The sequence below is a fragment of the Aulostomus chinensis genome, chromosome 17 (assembly GCF_037954235.1).
Source record: "Aulostomus chinensis isolate RoL2024-O1b breed Wild chromosome 17, RoL_Achi_v1.0, whole genome shotgun sequence".
In the NCBI taxonomy this organism is placed as follows: Eukaryota; Metazoa; Chordata; class Actinopteri; order Syngnathiformes; family Aulostomidae; genus Aulostomus; species Aulostomus chinensis.
In genome coordinates, this window is record NC_141336.1 from 11163311 (window position 1) to 11189598 (window position 26288).

Below are 26288 nucleotides of genomic sequence, written 5' to 3' on the forward strand. Positions count from 1 at the left end.
TATCCACATTGCCTCCAAATTTTTGTTCTTATGTGATCAATTAACAATCAATTGTCCTGCCACCAAACGCCATCGCAATCTGTGTGATCGTTTTCCAGATATCTTGCTGACTAAGAATCCAAATCCCCTCACTGAAGAGATTCAGTCAAAATTCAACATAATCCTCAAAAGGTGGTTGTGTTACACTGTGTTAGTTTCATCCTGGTGCACCTACTAGATTTTATGCTAGTGTACAGTATATCCTTCTACTTTGCACAGCTGTTGCAGGGCTGATGTATGCAGCACTATGGAGGCTCCATCTCCCCAGACAGGCAGAAAATGATGAAAAACCAGCGCTAACCTCAAATCCAGCTGGCAGGCACATATTCCACTAAACTCCAGAGGATTAAAAGGATATGTTTATTTTCTTACTTCACATGGATCTAATATATAGCTTCAACCGCTGTTTCTACCTCAGATCTGCTCCTAAGGGTGAGCTGTGGCCAGTGTTTTGTCCAAAAAAGGCCACAAGGAACAGGTGTGCCAGAAGCGCACTGTTAAGCAGTGGAGTAGTGACCGTAAAACCGTCGGTCAGCAAAAAGAGAAAGAAGGAAAAAAAAAAAAACTTCAATCAGGCTGTAGATCTCTCTTAAAATCAACCAGCAGCAGCTGGTCCTTAGACAACCAAACAACCTCCCGCTTCTTATCAACTCGCTGGCATGTGGATTAAAATCGGTACAAGCAAGTTTGCATCGGTGCTGCTGCTGCTGCTGCGTCTCCAGTCGAGATTCATTTCTACGTTACCTTGTGACTCGGTTGACTGCCCCCCTCCTCCTCCTCTCTCTCAGATCTTTCCGCTCACGGACACCTTCCCCGGTAACCCTTCGCAATTCCTCTCATAACTTCTTTCACTCATTCATTGTTTCTCCCAGCGTTCGTCTTCTGTTGTCCCCGCTGATGTCCTTCGCAGTATCCGAAGCGCAAAGTTCCCCGGGACTCACTCATTCAATAGACTCATCCCATATTCCTTTAAAGGGCCCAATGCAGGATCAGGTTTCTCCAGGAGTCAGCCCCCCTTATGAGCAGGAGCTGGCTGCTCAGGATATTGCATTAAGACTACTTTAGGTTTTCCCTCCTTATGATGTAAACACAGTCTTCTTGAAGTCTGTTGCCCATATAGCGTAACGCAATTACAGAACCACACTCCGAGCTTAAAGATCTCCTTCAGCACATTTTTAAGACATCTTTCCTCGTGCAAGTTACACAATAATCTTAAAATGGTTCACAGTGCCTTCTATCCTTCATGTTTTCTCTTTATTTTTGAAATTTCTAAGCAAATCTTAAGCAAAACTTTGAAAATGAAGCAAAAAAGAAATGTGTTATGTTTATATATATATGTATGTATGTATATATGTATATATAGGTATATATGTGTATATACATACACACACACACACACACACACACACACACACACATATATATATATATATATTTATACACACACACTTTTGAGATTGCAGTTTAAGCAATGTAACGTGTGACTGCACCAAATTTAAGAAGAAGAGATTGTGGTCATCTTGGCCATTTACAGCAGAGGTTCAATGAGTTTTGTTTTGTTTTTTTCTGAGGAGACGCTTTTCAAAATAACAAACTCTCACAACCGAATGCCCAGCAGGCCTTATTTACAGAAAATAGACAGGTACATTTCTGCAGAACTTCCTAAACATTTGTGCTTTGAATTCTGCATCACTTTATATAATCTTGAAAAGGTAAAAGAGCAATTAACGATTCATGTTAATTACATATATTTGATGGCCCAGATAAAATCTGAACAAGTCTTTGGGACTCATGAGTTAAAGCAGGGGTCTCAAACTCCTGGCTTGGGGACCAGACATAGCCTGCCCCACAATTTCATATGGCCCTCTACATGATCTCAAATTATAGTGAATGATAGTAATTTGGTAAGTTACCTCATAATAATTATAATTATTAGTAGTATGAATCATGTTGTTAGAGAGTATTAGTAGTACTATATTATTATTATTATTATTGGTCATAGTAGCTGTAGTAGTAGTAGTAATAGTCATATTCAATTTCCAGATAAAAAAATACAAATAAATTCAATTGTAAATAAAATTATTTAAGTGGACAAATCAGTCATCAGTCTATGTCTGTGTTACATTTGTCATTCTTACTTCTAAGCTAACATTAACTTTTGGTGTTTATTCTTAACTAATATTTTAGTTTTCATTCTTGTTTCCAAGCTTATGTTTTCTTTTATTTTTTCTAAGCTAACCTTTTAGTTTGAAGCTTAAGTTGAGGTTATCTTTGGTGTTAAGTTTAAACTAATATGATCCCTTTATGTTCATTCTTAGTTCAACGCTAACGTTATATTTTGGTGTTTGCTGTTAGTTTTGTAACTCTTCAACGTGCTAATACGTCTCTCCCTCAAAAGCCAGTGGTTTTTAAAAGCCAGTGGGTTTTTATTTGGAAGTGGACATTTTTTGTTAATGAAGCACTAGAGGGGGTCCCCTTGTGACCAGACTGGACAATCTGTAGCCCCCAGGTACTCTAAGTTTGAGACCCTAAAGATCACTAGATCAGAGATGATTCAAAAGAATGGTTTCCATCTCCCTCTTTTCACATTTACACTTTCTCTTTTGGGTTGATTTACTTGAAAGTTTTGTACTTTACATGGTTGTGTCATGTCAAACTATGTAACTTGTCATTAATATTGGTTAAATGTAATTTTACACACATGGGGAATCCATCTCTTTCTCATGTGTAAGCTGATGATTCAGAGAATGTAAAGCCATTCAATTTTTTCTCAAAACCACTGAAATTCATCAGGAAAATTTGTATGAACCCATTAAAAAAAGAAAAGAAAAAAGGAGTCAAAGCCACCTCAAGTAAAGAAAAGAAGAATTTATTTTGTTTTTTTAATTTGCTGTTTCTATCAACTTTTCTAATGTGACAATTGAATATTGTCGCCTTCTTAAAAGAATCACCTGAGCCTTTTTTAGAAAACACAAAAAACAGGAGACAAAACATCATAAGGAGTTGTCTGTGTAGGTTCTCATTCATCCAGGTCATCGTAGATCGTTCGTTTGGAGAGGCCAGGTGAGTCTCGGGAGGGTCGTTTCCACCACAATAGCACTGACCACTCCCACATAGGTTTATAAGCTGGAGTTTCCACACTCTTCACTAGAACTGAAGAAGCCTCTCGGATGAGAGGTGAAACGTCTTCAAGATAAACTTACGTCCAGTTGACCAGATTTTACTTCGCTTCGATCTATCATAAGGAGTTAATTTTAGCAACAACAAAAAAAAAATTGTCAAAAAATGTGAAGTTGATGAAATGTGAAATGAAAAACACAACTAATGTGAGTTTAGAATTTTGGAATAAGCAAATACTCTGGACATCTTCGAGTTAAAGTCAGTTGGCAACTGACTTGTCTAAAGCCCTTTTTAAACACAGTATGTGCCAAATTTGAGGCCAGGTAGAGGCAGAAATTTGCCGTCTTTTCTGTGTGAAATGGAGGTGTAATATTCTTCTTTTCACTAAAGCCGCTTGTGTGGGTGTAAACGTGACACAACATGCAGCACGAAGTTGTGCGTGAAGAGTGATGTACAACATGCGTCGGATTACAGATTGTAATTCTCAAAATGGGAATTCGCTAGCAGTGTCGTGTTGACATTCTCTAAGGCAGTGGTTCTATAACTTTTTCTGTCATTCCCCCCTTTGGAGGAAGAAAAATTTTCACCCCCCCCCCCACCCCCACGCCAATTTTTCTTGACAAAATAGGCCATCTTTAACTTTATTGACCTATTAAAAATTACAAACATTCCTATAGTTTTTCAGAACGAGAAAAAATGAAATAAAATGTGTTTCATCCCTGTCAAATATCTCTCCATTTTAAAAACAGACATGACAACAGATGCTATAAAACAGGTTTAAAGCGTGCTTTGGTTCCGCCGCGAAAAAAATTCCTAAGTCCAAACATTAGTTCCCCCTCCCCTTTTCCCCCCGGTGAGGGGAAACTAATGTTTGGGCGTCGGAATTTTTTTCGCGGCGGAACCATAAACAAAGCGAAAGGTGAGGGGAAACTAATGTTTGGGCGTCGGAATTTTTTTCGCGGCGGAACCATAAACAAAGCGAAAGGTGAGGGGAAACTAATGTTTGGACGTCGGAATTTTTTTCGCGGTGGATCCATAAACAAAGCGAAAGGTAAAGGGGGCGGGGGGGGGGGTGGAATAATGTTTGGACGTCGGGTAACTCGCGCCCCCCGCACTTTGAGAAACGCTGCTCTAAATGTGTTTGATGCGGGAGAACCGGCCGGCCTTATGTTTGCGAGTTTGCGTCAACATCAACAACTCCGCCCACCTCACGCCTACACGGCACATTGACGGCTTGGGTTTACATAGCAATGGAGGCGGCAATAGGTGTACCCTCGTAATAGGAATATTGCCGGGCCAAAATTGACTCCCAATTTGCCGCACCCTGTCAAAAACCTCTGAACGAGCAGCAAAAAAAGACGGGTATTTAGCGGATTGCTGTCCATTATAAAAGCCACTTACTTTTGAGTTGTTTCACTTCCTGTTACAAGTTCCTGCTCATAGGGACACATTTCTACATGTATGTCATACAGATTTAAAGTGAGCACACTCAAAGTTTCCCTCCTCAGCGGATAAATGTGAAAACAGATGTCTACACATAAGTTGTTCTGCACTGTAATACTCAAGCATCCAACACAGTAACACAGCAAACAAAACATATTTTTGGGTGGATGAGGACTACGCATAAAAAACAACAACAACAACAACAAAAACTTTAAAGACCACCATGAGAGAGAGAAATCCAAGTTTTAGGTTGTAAGTATCCTAATTACCAGTTTGTTTGTTGGCAGGTATTTCAGGCCAGGCTTTTTACTGGAATCAAACATTGTTAAACCATGGTGTGGAGCTTTGTTATTGTAACAAGTCATTATCTGGCTAGTAAAAGAATTGTAAGGGGATCATGAAGAAACACAAATGTAAGCCCTCTCAAGTCTCAGGCAGTTTTATCACATGACAGAAGACCCCCGTCTGCCGATGAGCCTCACGAATTTGATGTTTTTTCGTTCATTTTACCCTCCTGTCACTCCAAATTAATAATACTTGATAACTGATGAAAATAAAGCCGTGGGTTTATCCCATGAAATCAAAATTTTACCAACTGGCAACTACCGGTATGTTCGGAGTAACCTGGTACAGCAATTAATTACTTTAGGTAGTAACAGAGTAATATAACGCATTTATGATAAAATTTCACTAATAATATTACAGTTTCTGTCTCCAGTAATGTGTTACTACCCAAAATGGGGCGAATAACTGTCTTTTTTATTCATTATTCACTTCATTTAGCAATGGAATAACCAATTTAATTTCAGTTAAAAGCTCCCGGAAGCTAACCATTGTGCCAATATCAGTCCAGTCTGGAGTGACTTTATCCTTCTCAGAAGCTTTATAATACAGCCTGGGACCTCATTAATAGCAAAGGTCTTTGCAAAATGAAACCAAAACGATAGTGAACAAATTCAAACCCATTTCTTGCACAGGCTAACCCCTCTGTTCACTGTTAATGCTGCCATATTGTATCACGCGACAGCGTCAACATAGCGGTAACAGGAAGTAGCCTTTGGTGTGAAGACTCCTAGGTAAACGTGCTTGGATACCATTTTGTTTCATTATGATGAGACAAGTGGTGCGCAGGAATTTTGTTGATATGTAAGAGTCAGTTCTGTTTACAAAAGGAATTTCTTATTCCCTTTTTATCATTTGATGAATCTGAAAATAATTCAAGAGTTCAACACTTTAAAAAAAATCAATCTTGAGACTTAAGAATGCAATTTTCTTAAATGAAGCTCTGAATGACGTTCATTTTTTAACAGTTGGTCTTGCTGATATTTTGTGAAATTAACACAAAAGTAGTTTAATCAGTAACTTATTACTCTACACCTAAAGTAATCTTGTAAAGTAAATGATTGCTTTTAAATAAATTATCCCGTAATATTGAATACATGATATTTTGGGAGTAACCTGCCCAACACTGATAGCAAGTACTTTTATCATTCACATTTGACATTTAATGCATGATCCCACACTGACATTCCTGTATCTTTGCTTGCTGCCTTTCCGTCAAATTAAATAACAACATTTAGCACTGTTAATGTCGTCTAGAAAACTATTTTTGGTATCATTCCATTGACACCAGCTTCTTGAAATGACATTTACTGTAGTAAAATTCTGGTTTATCATGTGTCAGTACAGTTAAATATCGGCAATCCTCAGTTTAGGTTAAAGTTATGAAATGGGGGTTGTAAATAACACTTCAGTGGGACCCTAATACTTGTCTCTCGCTGTAAAATCAGGTTAAGGAGCAAGAAGCACTTAGATAAAGTAAAACAATGTCGAACAATGATGTGATATGAAATTTGATCAACAGAACCTTAAATATATTCAAACACTCCAACATGTGGAGTTTCTTGTTACCATCCTCCTTCCCGACCTCTTTTGTTCGTTTGATAGCAGGATTAATCCCCCAAAAAAATTTGGTGTAAAGTTGTTTTTTTTAACATGACAAGGAATATGTGAATAACTTTTGGAGGTGATCTGACAAAGAGCTAGAGACCCCTCAATGGAAAAGTAACAAATAACGTACTTTACAACAGAGCTGCCTTTTGTTCATGTGTTAAACTCTTCAAGGGGTTTGCCTGGGGTCTCCAGCTCGCTATCCTGGCCGCCCGTGATCATGGCTGCATTCCCTAAACCTCACAAGGATTCTCTCAAATGTCAGAAATAGTTCACATTCATGCTGCTAATCAGCAGTGCAGTCCAGAGAAGAACGGGAAAAGGAGAGGAAAGGAGGAGACCACTTTGCACATCTGCTTCTGTTTTGTTTGTCTAAACATTCAATTTGTATAACAAAATGAAAAAGTTGCATTATTTTTAAAGGTTACTTTGATTCACAGCTGATAATAAATCCAACAACACAACGTACAATCTCAAGTATAGTGACACAAAAAAGACAATTTTGAAATCTAATTATAATTTAAGCCCAAATTAAATCTGTGGCATTATATATATTTTTTTAAGTCTCTGCGTTAATGTAACAAGCATGCAGTGGTGTGACACACCCTGCTGAATTCGGTCTCAGTGCACAAATAGACAGCACATGCAGGAGGCCAGAAACAAACAGACACAGAGTGCACTCAAATAACCGCAAGTCTATTCCTCAGCTGCTCCTCGGTGCAACACAAGGACAACAATGCTCTGGGACGTGTAAATAAGATCAAATTTTTATAGGCTTTACAAGTCAGTGTACAAAAAGATACTCAGAGGAGAATTCCTGGCTGTGTTGGGACGTGTTGTTTTTTAATCATGTTGTTAGAGTATTTTTTGACTTCTAGCCTCAACTGTATTGCTTCAGCTTGAGCCAAAGGGAAAATGTTAAAGTAAATAAATGCTAATTATCACTTGTGTATCTTGCTTTTTTGTGGTAATACGCAGCACACAAAGAAACCTTAAGTTAGAACAAGTGGTTTTATTCCACTGTGGATTATCAGTAAAAATGCATTTGAGTGTGTTAAAGTGGTGGTTTGAGAGTTGTTTGGCCACCACAGTGCAGATATTGCCTCTCAGAAGCTCTTGAACCCACTCCGATGGGTTTGAATTTCACAATGGTGCATGGTGGACACACTCACTAAGAATTTTTTGATATGATTAACTGCACCTTTCAGAGGAAATTGTCCAGTTAAGAGTGCTTTTGGAACTGGAAGGAGTGACCTAGCCCAGAGTTCGATGCTATAGCTGGCCGGGGTGAAGGCTCAGCCTTGTGTTGCACAATAAGTCAGTGCCTCAGTGCTCTCAGTCAAAACAACTGGTGTCAGGCCTACATGGTTTACATGCCTATTCTCGGGCACGGCTGCCAGCACAGAGAGGAGGAGGCAGGACAGTGGAGGGGGAGATCAGGGCCATTTTCATCAAGTGTATGTCGAGTGAGTTTTCATAGCTATTTACCCTCCAGACCCTCCTTTGTGATGACCCCGACTTGACTGGGTTACTGAGCCACAAGACCCTAACAACTCATCGTATACCAGTGAGAGAGCTGGATGAAAGTACTTCCAGAAAAATTATAGAAAGAATAAAATACCACAGTAATGACCGGAAATCTGCTCTTTACAGGAGCTTTCAAAGAATCTAAGGAGAAGGAAGGCTCGTACACCTATAGCACCCAATTTTGGGATAATTTGCAGACCTGGGGTGGCTGACCTTTGGGGGAATCTATCTGAAGAGATTCTGCGTGTAGATCTATAATCTGTGGGCAAGGGAGAAAATGTTGGGACAGGGAAGCTTCTTGTTTCTTTTTTTAGTTTGAGTAGCTTTGACCAACCATGCTTTAGTGGGGTTCAGTTATGTGTGTGTGTACGAAAAGCACATGCTGAGCGCAAAAGAGACAGGAGGCCTCAGCTGAAATGAAAGGTTAGGTTTTTTGATCTGACAAAGCCATTGGAGCAGTGTTTAAGTGTTTTAACTGAGTTTAAACTGGATACTTTGAAAACAATACTCTTGTATCTGTTGTCTTTCAGTTCCATGCTAACGTCTAAAGTTGCTATATGGATCGTAAACGATGAGCGGCAGACAGAACAGGGAAGTCTTGGACCGGATATCCGCTGGCTATACCAGAACCCTGAAATACTGGCCCTTGTTCCCTGAGGGTAAGTCCTCAGACATAGAGGATGAGTTCTGAGATTGCCTTAGGGGAATTACAGTGTATGTCATGTTTAACCACAGCAGAGACATTGGAGCTGGCAGCGAATTTCCTGAGGATTTACAGATGTGGGGATGTTGCCAGTGGCTGGGAGCCGTAGGTGCTATATGTAGCGGGCCTTTCTGGTAGCCGACTGTCTGTGAGTGGGTGGTCAGTATGCGGCCTCCTGAGTATTCCATAATTCAACTCGACACAAAGCATTGTTTTATATGTATAAAGCCAAAAATACATGACATTGAGGAAATGACTGGAAAATATGGTACCAAACGTCACTTAGCATTCCCTCAAAAATGGCTCGTGGACTCTCTCCATATGTTAGATGCAAACTGTGTTGTTTACCATGTTCAATGACAATAAACCTCAATCTGAATCTAATCAGAAAAGCCAGAGTTGGGACAGTTAATCATGTGTTCTGAACCTTCCAGAATTCTGGAAAACTCTGTCCTCTTCTAAAATGATTAGGGGTTAAAATAAGCTTAATGTAAGGATCTATTTCCATAGTGCCTTAGATTAGATCATGGGAACGAAAAATCCATCTTCTTTAGTAAAAGTCCTCTTCACTGACAGGAGTTAGACTCTGGTTCACAGAGATGCTGACATAGATTTGTCAGGACTGTACTTTTCAACGGCCTGTAAACCACAATAAAGCAAGGAAAATCTGCTTTCAGTTTTCAGAGGCCTCATGTCCAAATGGAACAGGCTGCAAGAAAAACTCAGCACAGACTCAATCATTCCGCTCTTACATTTTAAAGCCATAATTTGAACAAACACAGCAGTGAAAAGTGCTTGTTTTCATGACTTTGCTTTCTAGTTTTTATTTGACCTAACCTGCTTTAATGTGAAATTTTCTTTTGTTTCTATTTCTTTTGCAGTTTTTCTGAACTGTTACTGAGTTTCATTTGACCCTTTGCATGGAATTACCTTCCTACAACCTAAATTAAGATGACTAAACCTGGATGACAAAGGCGGATAGAGTATTGGCTCCTCTTGTGCACTTCATCCCTGTTTTTTGACCACTTGTTATGCCTCTTACAACTCCCCTGAATTCGAAGCGTTCCCCTTTTTTTCAAATGTTGACTGGCTATTTAACTACTGGGGATTTTGTTGGGCCAACAAATAGGACTCCTTTTCCTTCTCTGATGTCCTTTGAGCATTTTATTACCATTTGGCCAGCCACACTGGAACCACAGAGGGAGTGGAGCATGATGGAAACTCCATATAAAAAGAAAATAATCCAAAATGCACTTCAGGAGCAACATTGTTTGAAAAAGAGAGGACGATGTACGGGATGAGACTTGCGAAGGATAGCACGTTTTAAACTGGGGGAGGTGGTATATTATGAGTTTTAATGGCGGAAAAAACTACTCACCATTTCATTTTTTCCCCCCTCTGTGATAACAAGACTGTAAACCTGCCTCCTTCTCTTTGCTGTTCCTTTTCAACAGCGTGCTTCCTCTTGCTGCCTGTGTGGTCTATTTGATGAGCAGCACTATTTTTTTCAAGTAAATAAAAGCTCGTGCTGAAGGTTAGGGTCAGTTTTCTGACCATTACTGTGCTAAGACGTAGCAGAGAGAACTTCCATTTATAAACTCAGTGCTGGGCATGTGCAATAGACATTAAAGCAAGGGTTTGGACCGGCCTTATGCATGCTGTCAACATAGCAGCGTTTGAAAACACATCTGGTGAGTCACTGGAGATAAAGTAGTGCCTGGTGACAGCAAGAACGATGATCCTTAAATCACAGGTCAGAGGAGTGATGACCATTCAGCCACTTCACCATAACACTCATTTCATAAAGTTGCATGCACACATATGTGTCTAAAACACACCAGTGAGCATGCACAGAACATACGTTTGTTTGGAGGATGAAACACTGTAAAGATCTTAATGACACTGCTGTATCCCGTGGTCATGCTTTGCAGCGATTCAGTTGAGGTGATCCAGCCAGAGTGTTTACAATGGGCTGGAGTGCAAATTGCAGCCAACCCGCAAACCACCCTACCGCAATTGTTGAATGCAGTTTTCCACCCAGACTGAAGCTGTGAAACTAGCCACGTTGACATCCTGTGGTCACAAATTCACAGCTAAAGTCAAAAAAGATTTGCCCCTTATGTAATTCCTGATGCATTTAGAACTCCAGCCTCTCTTGTGGATGATGCAACTGAGAGTCCAACTTCCCTCAGAGAATCTATATCACAGGGAAGACTTCTTGGTTTGCTGATTAGATATAAATGATGAGGAAGGGATTCAGCCCTCTAACCCTGCAGCTATTGGGCGGTCTCATTATATAAACAAAACAGAAATTGTATGTTTTTGACATTTAGATCAGCCAAGCGACAACTTAGCATAGCACACAAATACAACAGCCATATTGTTCATAGGTAACAATATCTTCCTATCAGAGCCCCTAAAGCCCGCATCTCATTTGTATGGTAAGTAAAATACAGGCTGAACTGTGCCTTTCAAATCTAGATCCAATAAAGTCAATGTGCTGCCATTGGTTCAGACCAAACTGGCACATATAAACAGCTGAACACAATCATTAGTCAGCATACTCTGTTAGCAACCAACATACCTAAAACATGTTGATGAAGATATAAAGACTGCCCGTTGCTCTGGGGAATAGTGGCAGTTATACAACATATGTAAATACATACCAGTAAATAAGTGTCCCTCAAAGAATATGATTTCCCACCTGATGGGATATGCACAAAAAAATGCTTGATCTTTTTGTAGAATTAGTGTTTGTAGAGGATCAGGGGTTGCACACTAAACTAAAAACTACTTTCGTTTGCAGACTGCCAAAACAGAATAAGTCGAAAGGTCCACTTGCACTCATTGCAGGCATGGAGGGGATCTCATCCATCATGGTGATTCTCACAGACAAAACAGTCAACACAGAGGACAGACAAGATCTATCCAGGCACAATGTGCTCTCTGTTTACTTTGGGCAATCAGGAATAATGTGAGAAAGAGCAAAAGAAGACAAACAAATGATGGCAAGTGAGGTAAAGTGTAGTGCAAGATAGCATGCCTATGTGTTTAGAAATTTGGAAAAAGCACAGTAAAGCTGGGTGGAGGTAGAAATTCAGGGCGTTTTGAAAACAGAGGATGAGGCAATGTCACATGATCTTTTGAAAACCTACAGATGGGGAGCTGTGAAAGCTTGAGGACAATGGAGAGTATGAGAGCATGAAATGGAGAAAACCCAGCATTGTAAACTGGGACTCTCCAGCCAGAAGCCGTCTGTCCTCTGGAGAGAATTTGGCTGGGGTCTTGCCATGCAACAGGTCCGGCGATAAGATCCAGCTTTAATAAGCATTTTGTCTGACGCCGGCAGAGGATGTGAGGGTTGCGTTCCAGTCAGCAGCGAGAAAGAAAAGCAGAAACAAGGATTCAGGGGTGACACAATTTAAATCACATTGGTGCACTTTAACCACTGCTGAAACTAAAATGTAAAACCATAACATTATTATTTTCTTATTAAAAAGAAATCAAGTGAAAGTTGTATGGAACATTTTATGAAACATAAAAATGTAAATATTTTGGGGAATTTCAATAATATTTTATTTACAGAAGAATATCCCATCAATGCTTCAAATAGTGAGTAAAATAAAATTTTAAATTCGAATATTAGAGGGTAAACCCAGTCTTTGGGGGACATTTATCAGCTGATAAAAGAGATCACGTGTGCACTTTTCAAACTTTGCACTTGGATTTGCAATATCTGCTTACTGCCTCCACCAAGAAGGTCGAGTTAACAGTGGTGTTTGTCTGCAGGATTACGCCTTAACTAAACGGCCAGTTTTTACTGAGAAGATTGTAATGACAGCCAATGCATTTTGGGGCAAATCCATTTAACATTTTGAAAATGGTATTGTTTTTACTGTGGGTTTGGATGAGGTGGCCTTGGCGGAGTGTTTCGCTCTCAAGTGTCATATAGTTGTAATCTGTGTCCACAGATTTGAAAATTGTACATTTCGTCAGATACAAGACACGATAAATGCATTGACTCTGCCCTTACATGTGAATAAATTATACCCTTTTCGCACTGAAAAACGTGTGTCAACACGGGTTTTTGGACCTGCGTTTGCTCGGCATTTGGGGGCATTCAAGCTTCCAGAAGACCCGGGTCTGACCCGGCTGTGAGGCTGCGTGCCTGTGTTTTTCTCTCTCGTACGTCATCACGCTGACAACGTCATCATTTCACATAAAAACACACTGACAGGTAAACAAACGACAACGTGGACGTCGCCGAGGCAAATGTTAGCGTTGTCGTTGCGTACATTGCAATGTTGTCTCTTTTGCAAAGCATACAAACTCGCAGATTGGAAAATGTCCGAGCGCTGTCCGAGGATGGAGTTTTTGGCTCATCTGGAAGGGAACCGAAGAAGCTACAGGCGAAGCCTGACAGGTGGCACAGTGACAAAATCAGGATGTGACAGGAAGGTCGCGTGAAACCTGCGACGATACAGGTTGACTTTTTCACACTGCATGCGAGCCGAGCCGAGCCACTAAACACCCGGGTCACTTGGGAAGTCGATTGACGCGGGTCGAAATGTGGAGTCGACCCTTTCAGAGTGCCCAAAAACCTGCGTTGACCCGCATTTTTGGTGCAGTGTGAAAGGGGCTTTATTTGTTTTTGTTGGAGGCAGTTGCCGGCCTTGTTCTTGCTGTTTAAATGTGGACATGGGCACTGTTAACTTTCATGTACGCAGTGTGTAATTCCATCCATTGGGAAACTGTGGGCTCATATTACAATGTCATGGATATAGTTTGCTAATCCATGCTGACAGTTTGCAAATCCACATGCATGGATTTATAATATTTACACTTACCTCTAACGCCATCTTTTTCTCAGCTGACACAAGGATGGCCTCGTAGAAATGTGATAAGAGTCCCAAGCCAAAAGGTTAGTAAGTATCTATCTTTAGCCATCGTTGTATTTTACAGGTTTATACAACATCGTAAGATACTTCGAAAACAGCAGTTGCAATTTGTTTTGTATATAAAACTACAGCTGCATTGTTATGTCCATATCAATGTATAAGCTAGAAATACTTAAATACAATTTAAAAGTGCACGTGACTAAATGTACTTTGTTACACATTATGAGACACACAAGATCTGCTCATGTGATTAGATTAGATTAGATTTGATTGGATTAGATACAAAGCATTCATGTGCTTTACAAAAAAAGAAAACCTAAAAAAAACTAAGACAAGATTAACAAGTAACATGAAGTAAAGTACATTAGGAGAATTTTAAAAAAAATCAATAAAATCCACAAAAACCTATATTGTATAATACATGTGTAGTTATTAGCAAGAATTACAAGCAGAAGTAAACACAAAACTCTTCCCTGCATTCAAGATGGATCCAAAAATAAATGAATTAATTAATAAAGCAGAATGAAATAAAAGTCTTTACAGAGCTAAAAAAAAAATTTAAAAAAATAAAAATTGCTGTCTGTTTATTACAGGGGAAACTAGTTAAAATAGAACTCTCAACATTCGCAAAATATTGAGTTCAATATGCTAAAAAGGAAGCTCATCCTGGAATCAATTATTTCTTGCAGACACTTTATTGGGCTGTTGGTGTATTAAATATCATTCTGCAGTGAAAATTTGTGATTCACCTGTTTTGGGAAGCTGATAAATCGAAGTTATAATCTTTCACATTTTGTATCTCCAGCTTCACTTCCTCCCACTGCTTCTCTAGAGAGGCAGTGTGTGAATGCATTTGTTGTTAGTGCTGGGTCGTGAGTGGTGGCACACACACACACACACACACACACACACACAAATACACAGCAGAGTGTGAATGCCCCACAGAGGGATTCACACTTACAAATCCTTGTTTTTGTAACCAAACATCCCACACACATCTTCACACTGACAGTTTTGATTTGACAGGTGAACTGACGACTTCACAGGGAATCATCTTCCTCACACATTCCCAGATGCTGCTGCTGCTGCTGCTGCTGCTGCTGCTCATCTTCACCGGCGATTTGACGTGTTGACAGAGCAGAACACAGAAGGACCTCCTGAGGTGAAACTGTTAAAGCACATCCCCAAACCAGACGTTTATGAAGCCATAAATCTCCTGGTCAGTCAGCACTGAGAGGTGTTTGTGGAACAGAGACGACGAGTGTAAACACATACCAAACTGGCTTTGTTGCTGCAGCAGACACCAAGCAGCAGTCCAAAAAGGACTTCAAGAGACAAGGAAGGGGATAGAGAGAGTTGAGGCTTGTATATATACACACACACACACACACACACACACGCACGCACACACCTACTTCAGGGTGAAAATATACCTCAGACACATACAAGACATTGACAAAATGTTATGAGATATTTTACCCAGAAACAAAATTTTCAACCCTGTGTGATGTGTATAATATAAAACATTATTTATTATCATATTACTCATAAAGCAGATATTTCACAGATATGATCGGTGCTACATGAATGAATTCATCTCCCATGCAAGCAGAATCAGAAATGAGCTGAGAAAAAAGTTTACAGCAATCTGTCTTGAGTTGTTGATATGTCAAGCAAAACCCAAACTCTCCATCTTACATGCGTGCAAACAAAAAAAGTCAAGGCATAATTAAAGCTTCAAATCCCCCCAAAATTTCAAAACAAACAATTCTTGAGGCTTGGATGAATATTTTCTGTTTGAATGGCTTGTACCTCTTATCATAGCAACACATGCAGAGTCGTCTTCCACTTGTAATTTTAGTTTAATATTTTAAGTAATTTCTTCATTTAAAATTGAATATTTTTTAGTCCAAATCTAAGAGGTTAAGCGCATATTTGGGACTCTTGGAGAACGAAGACAATCGCTTAAAAAAAAAACACTTTTCTTTTTAGATGTTTACAATAGAAATTTTGATTGACTCCTGAAAATTGTTCTTAAATGTGAGCCCTTTTTCTGTGTTCCAATGATTCATGTGTTTGAGTTGATTGTCCATCAACAGCTGTTCTTTTGTCCCTTGACAACCACATTAAAGCTCCGTTCCCAAATGAGAAATTCCGTCAAAAGTGATTCCTCCCATCCATCCATCCATTGTCGTCCGCTTATTCCTGCTAAGGGTCACGGGGGGGCTGGAGCCTATACTAGCAGCCTTCAGGTGAGAGGCGGGGTTCACCCTGGACAGGTCACCAGTCCATCACAGGGCCATCACATATAGACAGACAACCATTCACACTCACAGTCACACCTACAGTCAATTTAGAGTATCAATCAGCCTCGTCCCCTCTTGATGTCTTTGGACTGTGGGAGGAAGCTGGAGTACCGGAGAGAACCCATGCAGGAACAGGGAGAACATGGAGACTCACACAGAAAGATCCCGAGCCCGAGCCGGGACTCTAACCCAGAACCTTCTTGCTGTCCTCACCAATAATGGAATGTTTTTTGTTTTTTTTAAATGAGTTTGTTCTATAAATTCTGATTACTTTTTAAAAATGTAAAAACTTTTGTAACCCACCAGTGGGCTGCAACTCCCACGCTGAGCTCCATATGTTAAAAAGCATTCAAAGATCAGACAGCATGCGCTCAAGACAGAAACAACCTTTAACTCTGACCACTTAACAACCCTGCACAAGTGCAACAATGTGCCCGCGATGCACAATCAACCAGTAAAATAATGAAGTTGGGAGTTGTGGAAATTCTGCATGCTTCCAGAGACACCATGAGTGCTCAAACTTCCCCAGAATAGCAGATGTAACAAAACATGCCTGTATATTCTTGGTGATATAGTTCCCTTCTCCCACCTCTGGCCATTTCTTTTCTTGTGCAGAGCTGATGTCATCCCTTTTTTGTTGGTGACAGCATTTGATCACAGGAAGGAAGAGAGCTGCAGAGTTAGAAGTGAGGGATAAGTGGTGTGAGGTGATGAGAGAGAAGAAAATGATCAGGATTGGGAAAAAGGAGGAGGTTGAAGAGATAAATAGAGACAAGAGTGAAGGAAAGGAAAAAAAAGAGAGGGTGTAGGTTAAGGGGGGGGTGATTATTTTAGCAGACAGAGGGATGGTAAAGAGAGGAAAAACAGAACAAGAACCAGATAGAGTATAGTTTGGGTACAGCGAGAAAAATTTAAACAGTTAAAGACTGATGAGGAGGAGAGGAGGAGATTGACGACAAAAATAGAGAGTCGAGGAGGGAAGGTGTTTGAAGAAAGAGTGAGCTTAAACCTTTTATTTCCATCCTAATAATTTCAGTAACATGCTGCCCTCTGTTGCCCATCACAGGTACTTTTCTTTTTTGTACTTATTTTTAAAAAGACCACAAGAGGACGGCAGATTCTCAGTTAGTCCCTGCACATTTGCTCCAGACAAAAACAAACCAACAAAAAAATCATGTCAAAATCTTCTATTTTCTATTTTTGTTCCTTTTATTCTGGAAGACTTATTCTACTTCTGATTCATGAAAATGCATCCAAATATGTGCCATATTCAGCATGAGAATATTCTGGATTCTACCAAGAGATTACTTAATCAGCAGTAATAAATTGCTTTTTAGAGGTTTATTTGAACATCTTTTTCAAATATCATAATTTACAAGCCCCTATAAGACAAGAAACCAGACCTATTCCTTTGAAGGAAGCCCAAAGGACAAATAATCACTTTTTTTTTTTTTTTTTAATCTTGGCATATGTTCCAGCTGTATGCCATTTACAGTGAGGTCAAAAGGTTGGTTTGATCCATTATGGGGCTCTGTAACACCCCCCGGACATTTTGCTTCTCCTAATATGGGATTTGATTCAATAACACACATGTAGAGTGGTGGAAAGTAACAACATGATTTGAAGTACTGGGTACTTCAAAATATGGTACAATTTTGAAGTTTGCAAGCTCACTTTACTTGAGTACTTCTGTTCCTTTTTTTTACTGCCACTTCATTACATTTCAGAGGGAAATACTGTATACTCTATTAAATAGCTTTTAAAAATACAACACAATTTACAACTAATTTTAGTTTTCAACTTTTTTGGCTTTTGGTGTCTTGCATAAAATAACGCATAGTGAAGGGTTTCAGTCACATTTCAGACTGTTAACAGCTCAACAAAGTAACCCAAAAATCACAAGTTTAACAAAAACTTGAAAATTTATATTTAGTGTAGTATCAGTGCTGTTTCCTCTTCTTATCATCTCATGACCCCTTGGATTGATAGTAACGTGTCAAAATAACAGGCCTTTCTTTCATTCCTCTTGTTGTGAACTTGAATAATTCAAAAAATGCATGTGCAACATGAACTGGAAGATAAGGCCTGAACTCAGGAACCCCTACGGTTTAGAGTTTGCTTTGAGGAACCTGTGTACCTTTGTAAAAACATTATTATTAATGTTTTCCACCCAGAGCCACAGAAAACATATACTGTAGCCTACAAAGATTAATTAGGTTGAATTGTAATTACATTACAAAGCAGCTTCTGTCATTCAAATTTCCTTTTCAATTAAACACTCTTTCATAAAAACTGGGCCCCATGGTGGTGCTGCCTTAAAACCCTGAACAAATCAGATTATACGTGTCGCTAAACAACAACAAACTGGGCTTGGAGCAGTCGCCTGTTTTGCTTGGTTGGTGTAGCAAACCGAGGAGCATTTGGACACTAAACACAAGGCTTGATGGAAAATGCAGCTAGAAGCTTTTTTTACCTCAAAAGTGTCATTTGCAAATGTTTTCTCCTGCATGAGTTCTTCATGAATCAAGAAATAAAAACATACAAGCTAAATTCAGTATTTGTTGCTGGAAGCTACTGGAGAGTAAAGGCATGTCCACACTGAACACAGTTGACACAACACTAATGTTCTTATTGTTGAACTACTATTGTTTAGGAACATTTATGGAATCTCTTCAGATGTGAGTGTTTTAATCTCAAATCAGATTTTTAAAAAAAATCGGATTAAAGCTTATCTAAACGTTTGAACAAGAGCCTCTCTATGACGTAAGGGACTGCTAGCCTTTGCTGCTAACGGGAATAGCTAGCATACCTAGCAGTGGCTGTTTTTGGAAGAGGACTATAGCCACATTATGGTGTATCTCATGTTAAATTACTGTACAGACCACAAGAAAAGCCCCTGCTTCAGTGACAGTATTTTCCAATGGCCCAGGAAACGTGGGGGTGGGGCTGCAAAGCTGAGAATTCTGGCTGGTTGAGTACGTGCAGCTTTTTTCATCAGCCTGTTATGCATAGTCATCCTGGGACATCAGGTTGGAAAACAGACAACAAGACACAGCAACATTTTGGTTCCTTGAAGAGAAGTACCAGTAACTAATAGCTTGAGGTACTTCAGAATATGTCATGTTAAAGCTCTTAATAAATTCATACGATTACAACGACATTTAGGCCTTATTATAATATCTCCAGTGCCTAATCTGTTCTCTGGTGATATTATGTTGCAAGAACTGGTTGTAAGTCACAAATTTAGTTTGATGTTATTTGTGTTCTCTTCTCACAGCACAGCAGTAATGAGCTTAATATGTCTGACTAATCAATGCCACCATTGTCAGCAAAGACCTCAGAGGTCTCTCTCATGTTTGAAAAATTTGATTTTCGTTTTGCACATGTTTCATATCTTGTGTGTTTTTCTTCAGTTTACATAAATGGAAAACATGAATGGTTCAGGACACCAATTGCAGACACTTTTCACGCAGACTTATTGCCGAATGTGGCACTTCCAAAAGAAAATATGTTACACAGCTGTGAGGCCCCATAGTTCTGCTAATGTTCTGCTCCAAAAGCATTGATGGTGTGGTTGGTTGTACGGCAGGAGAGATTCTACCTTCTACAAAATTAGTGCCGAGGAGTCCCAGCTTTGTATGCTTGCAGTGAAATACTGACACTATGAGAGGAAGACACTTACTGAATCCCGGTGATAATTAGCCATTTACTGCCTGCACATTTAATAATTTTACTTGATAACATTTCAAAATTTAATCTGTGCACCATGACAGTCAAAACTACCTCTAACTCCAGTTACTTTATTTGATAAAAGCAGAACATCACATGCGACATCATTATTCATTTAAAACATCTAAAACCATCACTGCTGTGCACTGATGTGACAAGAGTACATAATTAAGAACATAGTTCCAGATTCCTTGAACAAATAACTACTATTCTTCTGACCCTTTTCTAGTTAACTGAAAACGCTCCTTGAAAGAAAACGTATCCCCATACCCCAAGAAGCACTTCTTGCATCCACAAAGTGATGCTAGAGCACACGAACTAAGTATATATGATGATATTGTTCACCGTGTGAAGATCGGAACAGTGCGGAATTTTCATGTCAATCAAATTATATTGTTACATCAGCCTTATTTTCTAAAGCCACTGGGTGGTGATATTAATAAGAGTCAATAAATAAAACTGAAATGCCTCACAACTTAAAATCACTGCAGTCGCTTGTAGAGGCTGACCACATTTGAAGAGCGTACAATAAAGAAAAGGAGAAGTTTGTGAAAGTACGAACCCTAGAACTAATTGAAACCCATGGCCAGGGCTAATATGTTTGAAGATTTCTAGGGGGCATTGTAGTCTTTGCACAATTTCACCAGATGGCAATGCGCATGCAAATTTCTGTGAGTTTTTAGCATTTTTAGGCCTCCGAAAAGGGGATTAATTTCCCTGAACATCAAGGCAAATATTTTCTTGCAATAAGGCCCTGGCACTGGTTGGTACTTAGGCCAAAGTAAAAAGAAAAAGCTCTCAAACTCCGAAGATGACGCCTCACCCACAACCTCCCTAAATGACCCTGGGTGTGTAAAACAGTTATGAGTTTCTGAGAGGGGGGTTGCTGATCTGTTACACGTGAGTATGAGCCACAAACTGCCACAACAAAGCAGGGAAAAGGGGGGCAAAAGGTCACAACCTCGCTATCGTCTTCGTGCTGGGTGTATGCTTCCTGGCAAAAGAAAGGGACAAGACAATTGAGCACTCTCTCCCTGCATCAGCCTCCTCCTGCTCCACACCCTCGGCAACGCCACATCCCATTGAATAACGGCCACTTTGATCAAAGGGGAATTCCAGCTCTCCGTCTCTTGCTGTCCATATCTCCGCGTACTCAGTCAACTGGAGTGAAGGATGGAGGACATACTGGTTACTCAGTTCCAGCTATACTGATTAGGACACAATGGAGCCTCATGCTGTGTCAGTTATGTGTGTGTGTTTGTGTGTGTGTATGTGTGTGTCTGTGTGTGTGTGATTGAACATCCTCTATACACCGACAGCCTCTCATGTACATTCACACACACACGCACACACACACACACACACACACACACACACACACACACACACACATCCTGAGCAATCTATGGCCATGACCCAAAGCAGGTGGTGTGAGGGCCACAAATGCTTGCGTCTTGGCCAGCTGTGGACACCCAACGGAAAGGCTTGCCTAAAGAAATGGTGTTTCTTGGGGAAAGAGGTACTGGCACTGAGTAATTCAGGGAGTCCGAACTGTATCGTTGGGGCTAGGAAACACAACAGAAGAGCTCAATGACTGGCAAAAAGAAGGACAGAGACCAGGGCTGGGTCAAACATTTCAGGGGGGGGGGGGGGGGGGGGTGAAATTGACCAGTTGGGCTCAGAAGATATACCATCATTCATCAGGGAGAGAATGGAAAGCCCGTCTTGTGCTCTATTTAACAGCTGATGTAAAACTTTCATCAAAATGAATAAACTCAAGCACATAGGCCAACAGTATGCAAACAGCCAAAGTCATACGTACCATTTTTTGCTAGCTAGCTAGCTAAGTGATGGCTCTGTGACATATATACGTGCCGCTTAAAGTTGAAGATTGAGTGCTGGATGGATGCCATGACATTATTGGCTTAAAGAGTTTGGTAAATGCTGATTTAGGATGTGTCATATTTTGTTTTATAAGAAGAAATATGATTGGTTTTGGAGCTAAATATACAAAAAATTTATTGACTAGGTAAACAACGCTACAAAGGATCTGAGCTAAAAGGGTTGAAAATAAATCTTTCATTTCAAATGCAGTACTTTAATTGTTGCATAATTAGAATGCATATATTATTATGCAGTTGTGGAAAAAGTACACAACTCAAGTACTTGCGTCAAAGAATAAAGTGCAAGTTGCTTAACTAAATTTCTACTTGGGTTAAAATACTGGAGAACTCGCTTTTCAAAATACTTGACTTATGAAAACTAAATATTCTTTTAAATGTAAATGTATTTGTGTGGGGTGGCACGGTGGTACATCCCAGTGCCTGCGTGGGTTCTCTCCAGGTACTCCAGCTTCCTTCCACAATCCAAAAACATGCAATTAGGGACTAGACTGACTGATACTCTAAACTGACTGTAGGTGTGACTGTGAGTGTGAATGGTCGTTTGTCAATGTATGTTGGCCCTGCGATGGACTGGTGACCTGTCCAGGGTGAACCCCGCCTCTCGCCCGAAGGCTGCTGGGATAGGATCCAGCCCCCCCGCAACCCTTAACAGGATAAGAGGTAGAAAATGGATGGATGGATGGATGGATGGATGGATGGCACAGTGGTGTAGTGGTTAGCACTGTCGCTTGACAGCAAGAGGGTTCTGGGTTCAAGCCCAGGTTCAAGCGGGATCTTTCTGTGTGAGTCTCCATGTTCTCCCTGTTCCTGTGTGGGTTCTCTCTGGTACTCCAGCTTCCTCCCACCGTCCAAAGACATCAAGAGGGGACGAGGCTGATTGATACTCTAAATTGACTGTAGGCGTGGCTGTGAGTGTGAATGGTTGTCTGTCCATATGTGTTCACCCCGCGATGGACTGGCAACTCGAGTGTGAACCCTGCCTCTTGACTGAAGGTAGCTGGGATAGGCTCCAGCCCCCCGCGACCCTTGACAGGATTGAAAATGGATGGAGGGATGAATGTATTTATGTGCTATCAGTGTTAGCATAGAATGTAATTCAGTAAATGAATGTATAACCACCAAAACAGCTGAAATAAGAGCTTAATGGGTAGGACAACTTACATAGAAATGCTGTAGAATTAAAGTATAATATTAAGTGTAGAAATCTAATGAAAGTCAAATGTCGCAAAAAAAAAAAAACTCCAAGAAAGTGAGGATAATCTGAAAATGTACTTAAGTACATAAAGTATATATACTGAGTTACTGTCCACTACTGGTAGGACAATGAGTCAGAAAGTGGAAGGTAAAAAAATCCCCACCATAACGCTAGTGACTGGGGATCTACTTAGTTGGGGGCCTTGGGAGGTGATCACGTCTAGTTAGTAAGCACCAAATTTCTTTTGAAAGATTCTGCATCCTGTTTGTAACAACGTTCTGGTGATAAAAATAAAGCAACCTCCTTGCCTAAACTGATAAGCTCTGCTGACATCACTTGAGCTATTTTCTCACACTCCATCCGAGCGACAAAAACATGATGCAACTGTTTTCTCCGTGGGACTAATAGTCACCATACCAAATAAAATGATTTGGAGGATTTTATAAGCACAGCTTGAGTTGGTGGAAGGACACAAAGCATGAGGAATACTGATGCTGGCGTAATTGTCTCTGCATGTTTGTGAACTTCATCATCTGTATCAAATGTTCTACTTTATTCTCACACTTTGTTTATTGTGTCGTAATTGCCCTCCAAAATAATCTATCTCCGGCACCAGACACTTTGGCCCATTCAGTCTGGGTTCATGCTACAATATTGCAATACATGTAGTCATTGCATAACATGCACGATGTATCGTGTCTCCATGAGCGAATGCCATGTTAATTTGCTGCCTTTTCTCGTCTCTTTTGACTTCATCTGTGTGATCTGCAATGTTCCTGTTCGGCTTTTATTAAAAACACACTCTCCATGCCAGCTGAAGTTAATGTAAGAACAGGGGGTCACGTGAGCTCGCTCTCAATGCTGTCGTGACTGCATGATGACATCATACATTTGAGTTTGACCATGTGTTTCAGGGTTGTTCTTGACAGGTTTGGCCCTTTTTTTAATTAAAAAAAAAAGTAATTTTAGATGTCACGTCTGCCAAAGTCAAGGTAATTTTATTTGAATGGGCAAGCACATTTGTTCCCGAGGCCACCTGAAATTTCTAACAGGAAAAGAGCAAAGACAAAAACGACAGAGACAATAAAAGAAACAGAACTAGAATGGAGGGCACATACCTCCACCAAGTTAAGCCCAGGCAAAGTGGAGAAAAAAAAGCTTTTTTTTAACAATCCCTCTACCCTGTTTGGTGGAAATTAGCCACATATTTTTGACATAAACGTGCTGACAGACAAATAGACAAACTGTACTAAGAGCTCCTCTGATGATTTGATCCACAAGTGCATCAAAACTAAAGGCAGCTTTACCATATTTAGTTGCTGAATTCTGGGAACAAAATGACACTGACACAACAGATGAGAAAGGAACATTCTCATGACAGATGACCAGATGGGCTGTAAATGTTGCTGGGAATTGATAAAAAGAATGTAAAGTTGTTAATCACAGAAAAATATTGTGACAACTCAAGATTAAAGTATTAGTAGTACATAGTTGTATTTTCGGAGGAATAAAACAAATGTGTAGTATTTGTGTAAAGACCCAGAATTAAACTGTTCAGAAGAATCATTTGTAAACTATATTGTGTGCTTGATCGCCCACAGCGGATGCGGGAGAAGACTCCACTCTAGATGCTGCACAGGCACATTTTAACTTGTCCACTCAGTCAGTGACCACAGAGGTTGTGGGGTTGCTGCCTTTGACGTCGAGCCTAAAATCACGTTGCAGCTTGGTGTGTTACTACAGCGGCAAAGATGATTCATTTGGGTTAAAATACGTTCCCCTCAGGGGAATTGAGGATAATATAGCCTGGGAAAAGGAATTGAAATATTTTAATAGACTTTGGCTTCCTTCTTGTTTCAGTGGATGACGAGCTGCGAAAGACTCACTGTCAGCATGAGTTTAAATTGGAGTCTCCTGCCATGTTTGAATCCTGGCAGGAGCTTTATTTTGTGCATAAGGTGAACCTTAAATCTCTCTTCACCAGACTCCAGCCCAGTAGTTTGAAAGCTAGAAAGACGCTACGGTTGAGCTGCATGTAGAGTTTCAAACAACATAATGTTCAATTGTCTGAACTTAAATAATAAAGTATCGCAGACTTTAGAAGGTTCAGGCCCCGGGGGTCTCCAGGTTTTTTGGGTCTCTCATTTCCTATTCATCTATTTCATGCTCCTTCTGTGTCCTCCTGTGTGTTTCAGAGAATATTAACTGCCACGACTGTATTCAGCTGCTCCTCATCATCCAGTTCTCGGGCTCAGACCTCTTTGTCTCAAGACATTTTTCAGAGTCAGCTTCAAATGTTCATAGTTGAACTTGTTTGGAACAGCGTTTAGCGTTTTTGAATGATGCAAGCTTTTGTTTTATAACTTCATTCATGTTTTAAGCCTCATGAAAAAGTGTCAAAAACACTGAAAAGTGACACAGAAATAAAATGTATTTTTACGCTTACGTAAAAGGGTGATTATTTTTGCTCCTCTGTTCAACTCATCATTCTTGCTTTTTTAATAGCAGGTTTTTAAGCCAGTATTTCCAATGCATGAGTGCCAATACCGATTTAAATTCTGAGGTAGAGCTTTATATCTTCTGTTATTGTTGAAGTTACCAGATTGCATTCAGATTTAAGTTTCAATTCACTTACAAACACAGCAGAAGGCTTTTTTGGATAGAAATTATTCAGAGTTACTCATTTATCAAACTTAAGCTTTCACAATATAGACTATTAAGTAAAAGAGCAGAAGAGCCCTACTTTACATTATTACATGTCGAGGCTGGCAGTACCTCTTGAAGTGGGACTTCAAAGATGAACTGCAGTTCCACTGTATTCTCTGTCGTACATCCTTCAAAAATGGCCTTGATTATAACATTCAGGCTTCTTTTAACAGCTAAGATCATTTGCATTTCCCATATGAAGAGATTGATTTGACCTTTTGACCTTCGTGGAGAATTGCTCTTTTGAAAAGTATTTCTAATGGGTCCTGACCCTGTTCAACTTTGTCAGCCAGAATAAAGTTGAGCAACAGACTGGACAGTGCAAGTCTCAGCAGCACGTGATGAATTTTTGCAATTCAGGCAGGAATTGTCCATCTTGAATTGTAATATGCATCTTTAAAAGAAGGATACCAGTTGGTTGAATTTAACAAACTGAGAATAAAAGACTTTCTTGTTTTGTTTTTTGTTTTTAATTTTGGAAGGAACTTAACTAGCAAACATGTATTAACAGGTTGTTATCCTGCAGAATCACTGGTCTACGTAATAAGTGATCTATGTTGAGTGGATTTATTTTCACAAATTACTGTAGGCCTACATTCATTCACATGAGGAAACATCCCAGTAAACCTGGTAACCGTAGGTGTGACTGTGAGTGTGAATGGTTGTCTGTCTATACGTGTTGGTCCTGCGATGGACTGGCGACCTGTCCAGGGTGAACCCCGCCTCTCCCCCGAAGGCTGCTGGGATAGGCTCCTGACCCCCCGCGAC

General features: G+C 40.0%; 2 protein-coding genes across 2 annotated transcripts in view; one reads left to right on the forward strand and one right to left on the reverse strand.

Annotated features, from left to right (window-relative positions):
• Positions 1-917, reverse strand: part of plekhh1 (pleckstrin homology, MyTH4 and FERM domain containing H1) — a 41100-nt gene extending 40183 nt beyond the window's left edge. Inside the window, exon 1 of the mRNA XM_086182016.1 lies at positions 784-917. The gene's annotated coding sequence lies outside the window, so the exon portion shown is untranslated. The remainder of the gene's footprint in view (positions 1-783) is intronic.
• A 3183-nt stretch (positions 918-4100) lies between these two features.
• Positions 4101-25144, forward strand: LOC147246277 (uncharacterized). Its single transcript, XM_086183470.1, has 4 exons — positions 4101-4144; positions 8610-8738; positions 14754-14842; positions 25010-25144. Exons 2-4 carry the CDS (start codon positions 8651-8653, stop codon positions 25142-25144), a joined length of 312 nt encoding a protein of 103 aa, XP_086039596.1. The 5' UTR covers positions 4101-4144; positions 8610-8650.
• The last annotated feature ends 1144 nt before the right edge of the window (positions 25145-26288 follow it).

What these genes read in the sequence shown, in the direction of transcription:
- LOC147246277 (XM_086183470.1), top strand. Translation starts at nt 8,651, where the DNA reads ATGAGCGGCAGACAGAACAGGGAAGTCTTGGACCGGATATCCGCTGGC. An exon ending in CTGGCCCTTGTTCCCTGAGG is followed by an intron (nt 8,739 to 14,753) that starts GTAAGTCCTCAG and finishes ACACATTCCCAG; the next exon opens with ATGCTGCTGCTGCTGCTGCT. An exon ending in ACACAGAAGGACCTCCTGAG is followed by an intron (nt 14,843 to 25,009) that starts GTGAAACTGTTA and finishes TGTGTGTTTCAG; the next exon opens with AGAATATTAACTGCCACGAC.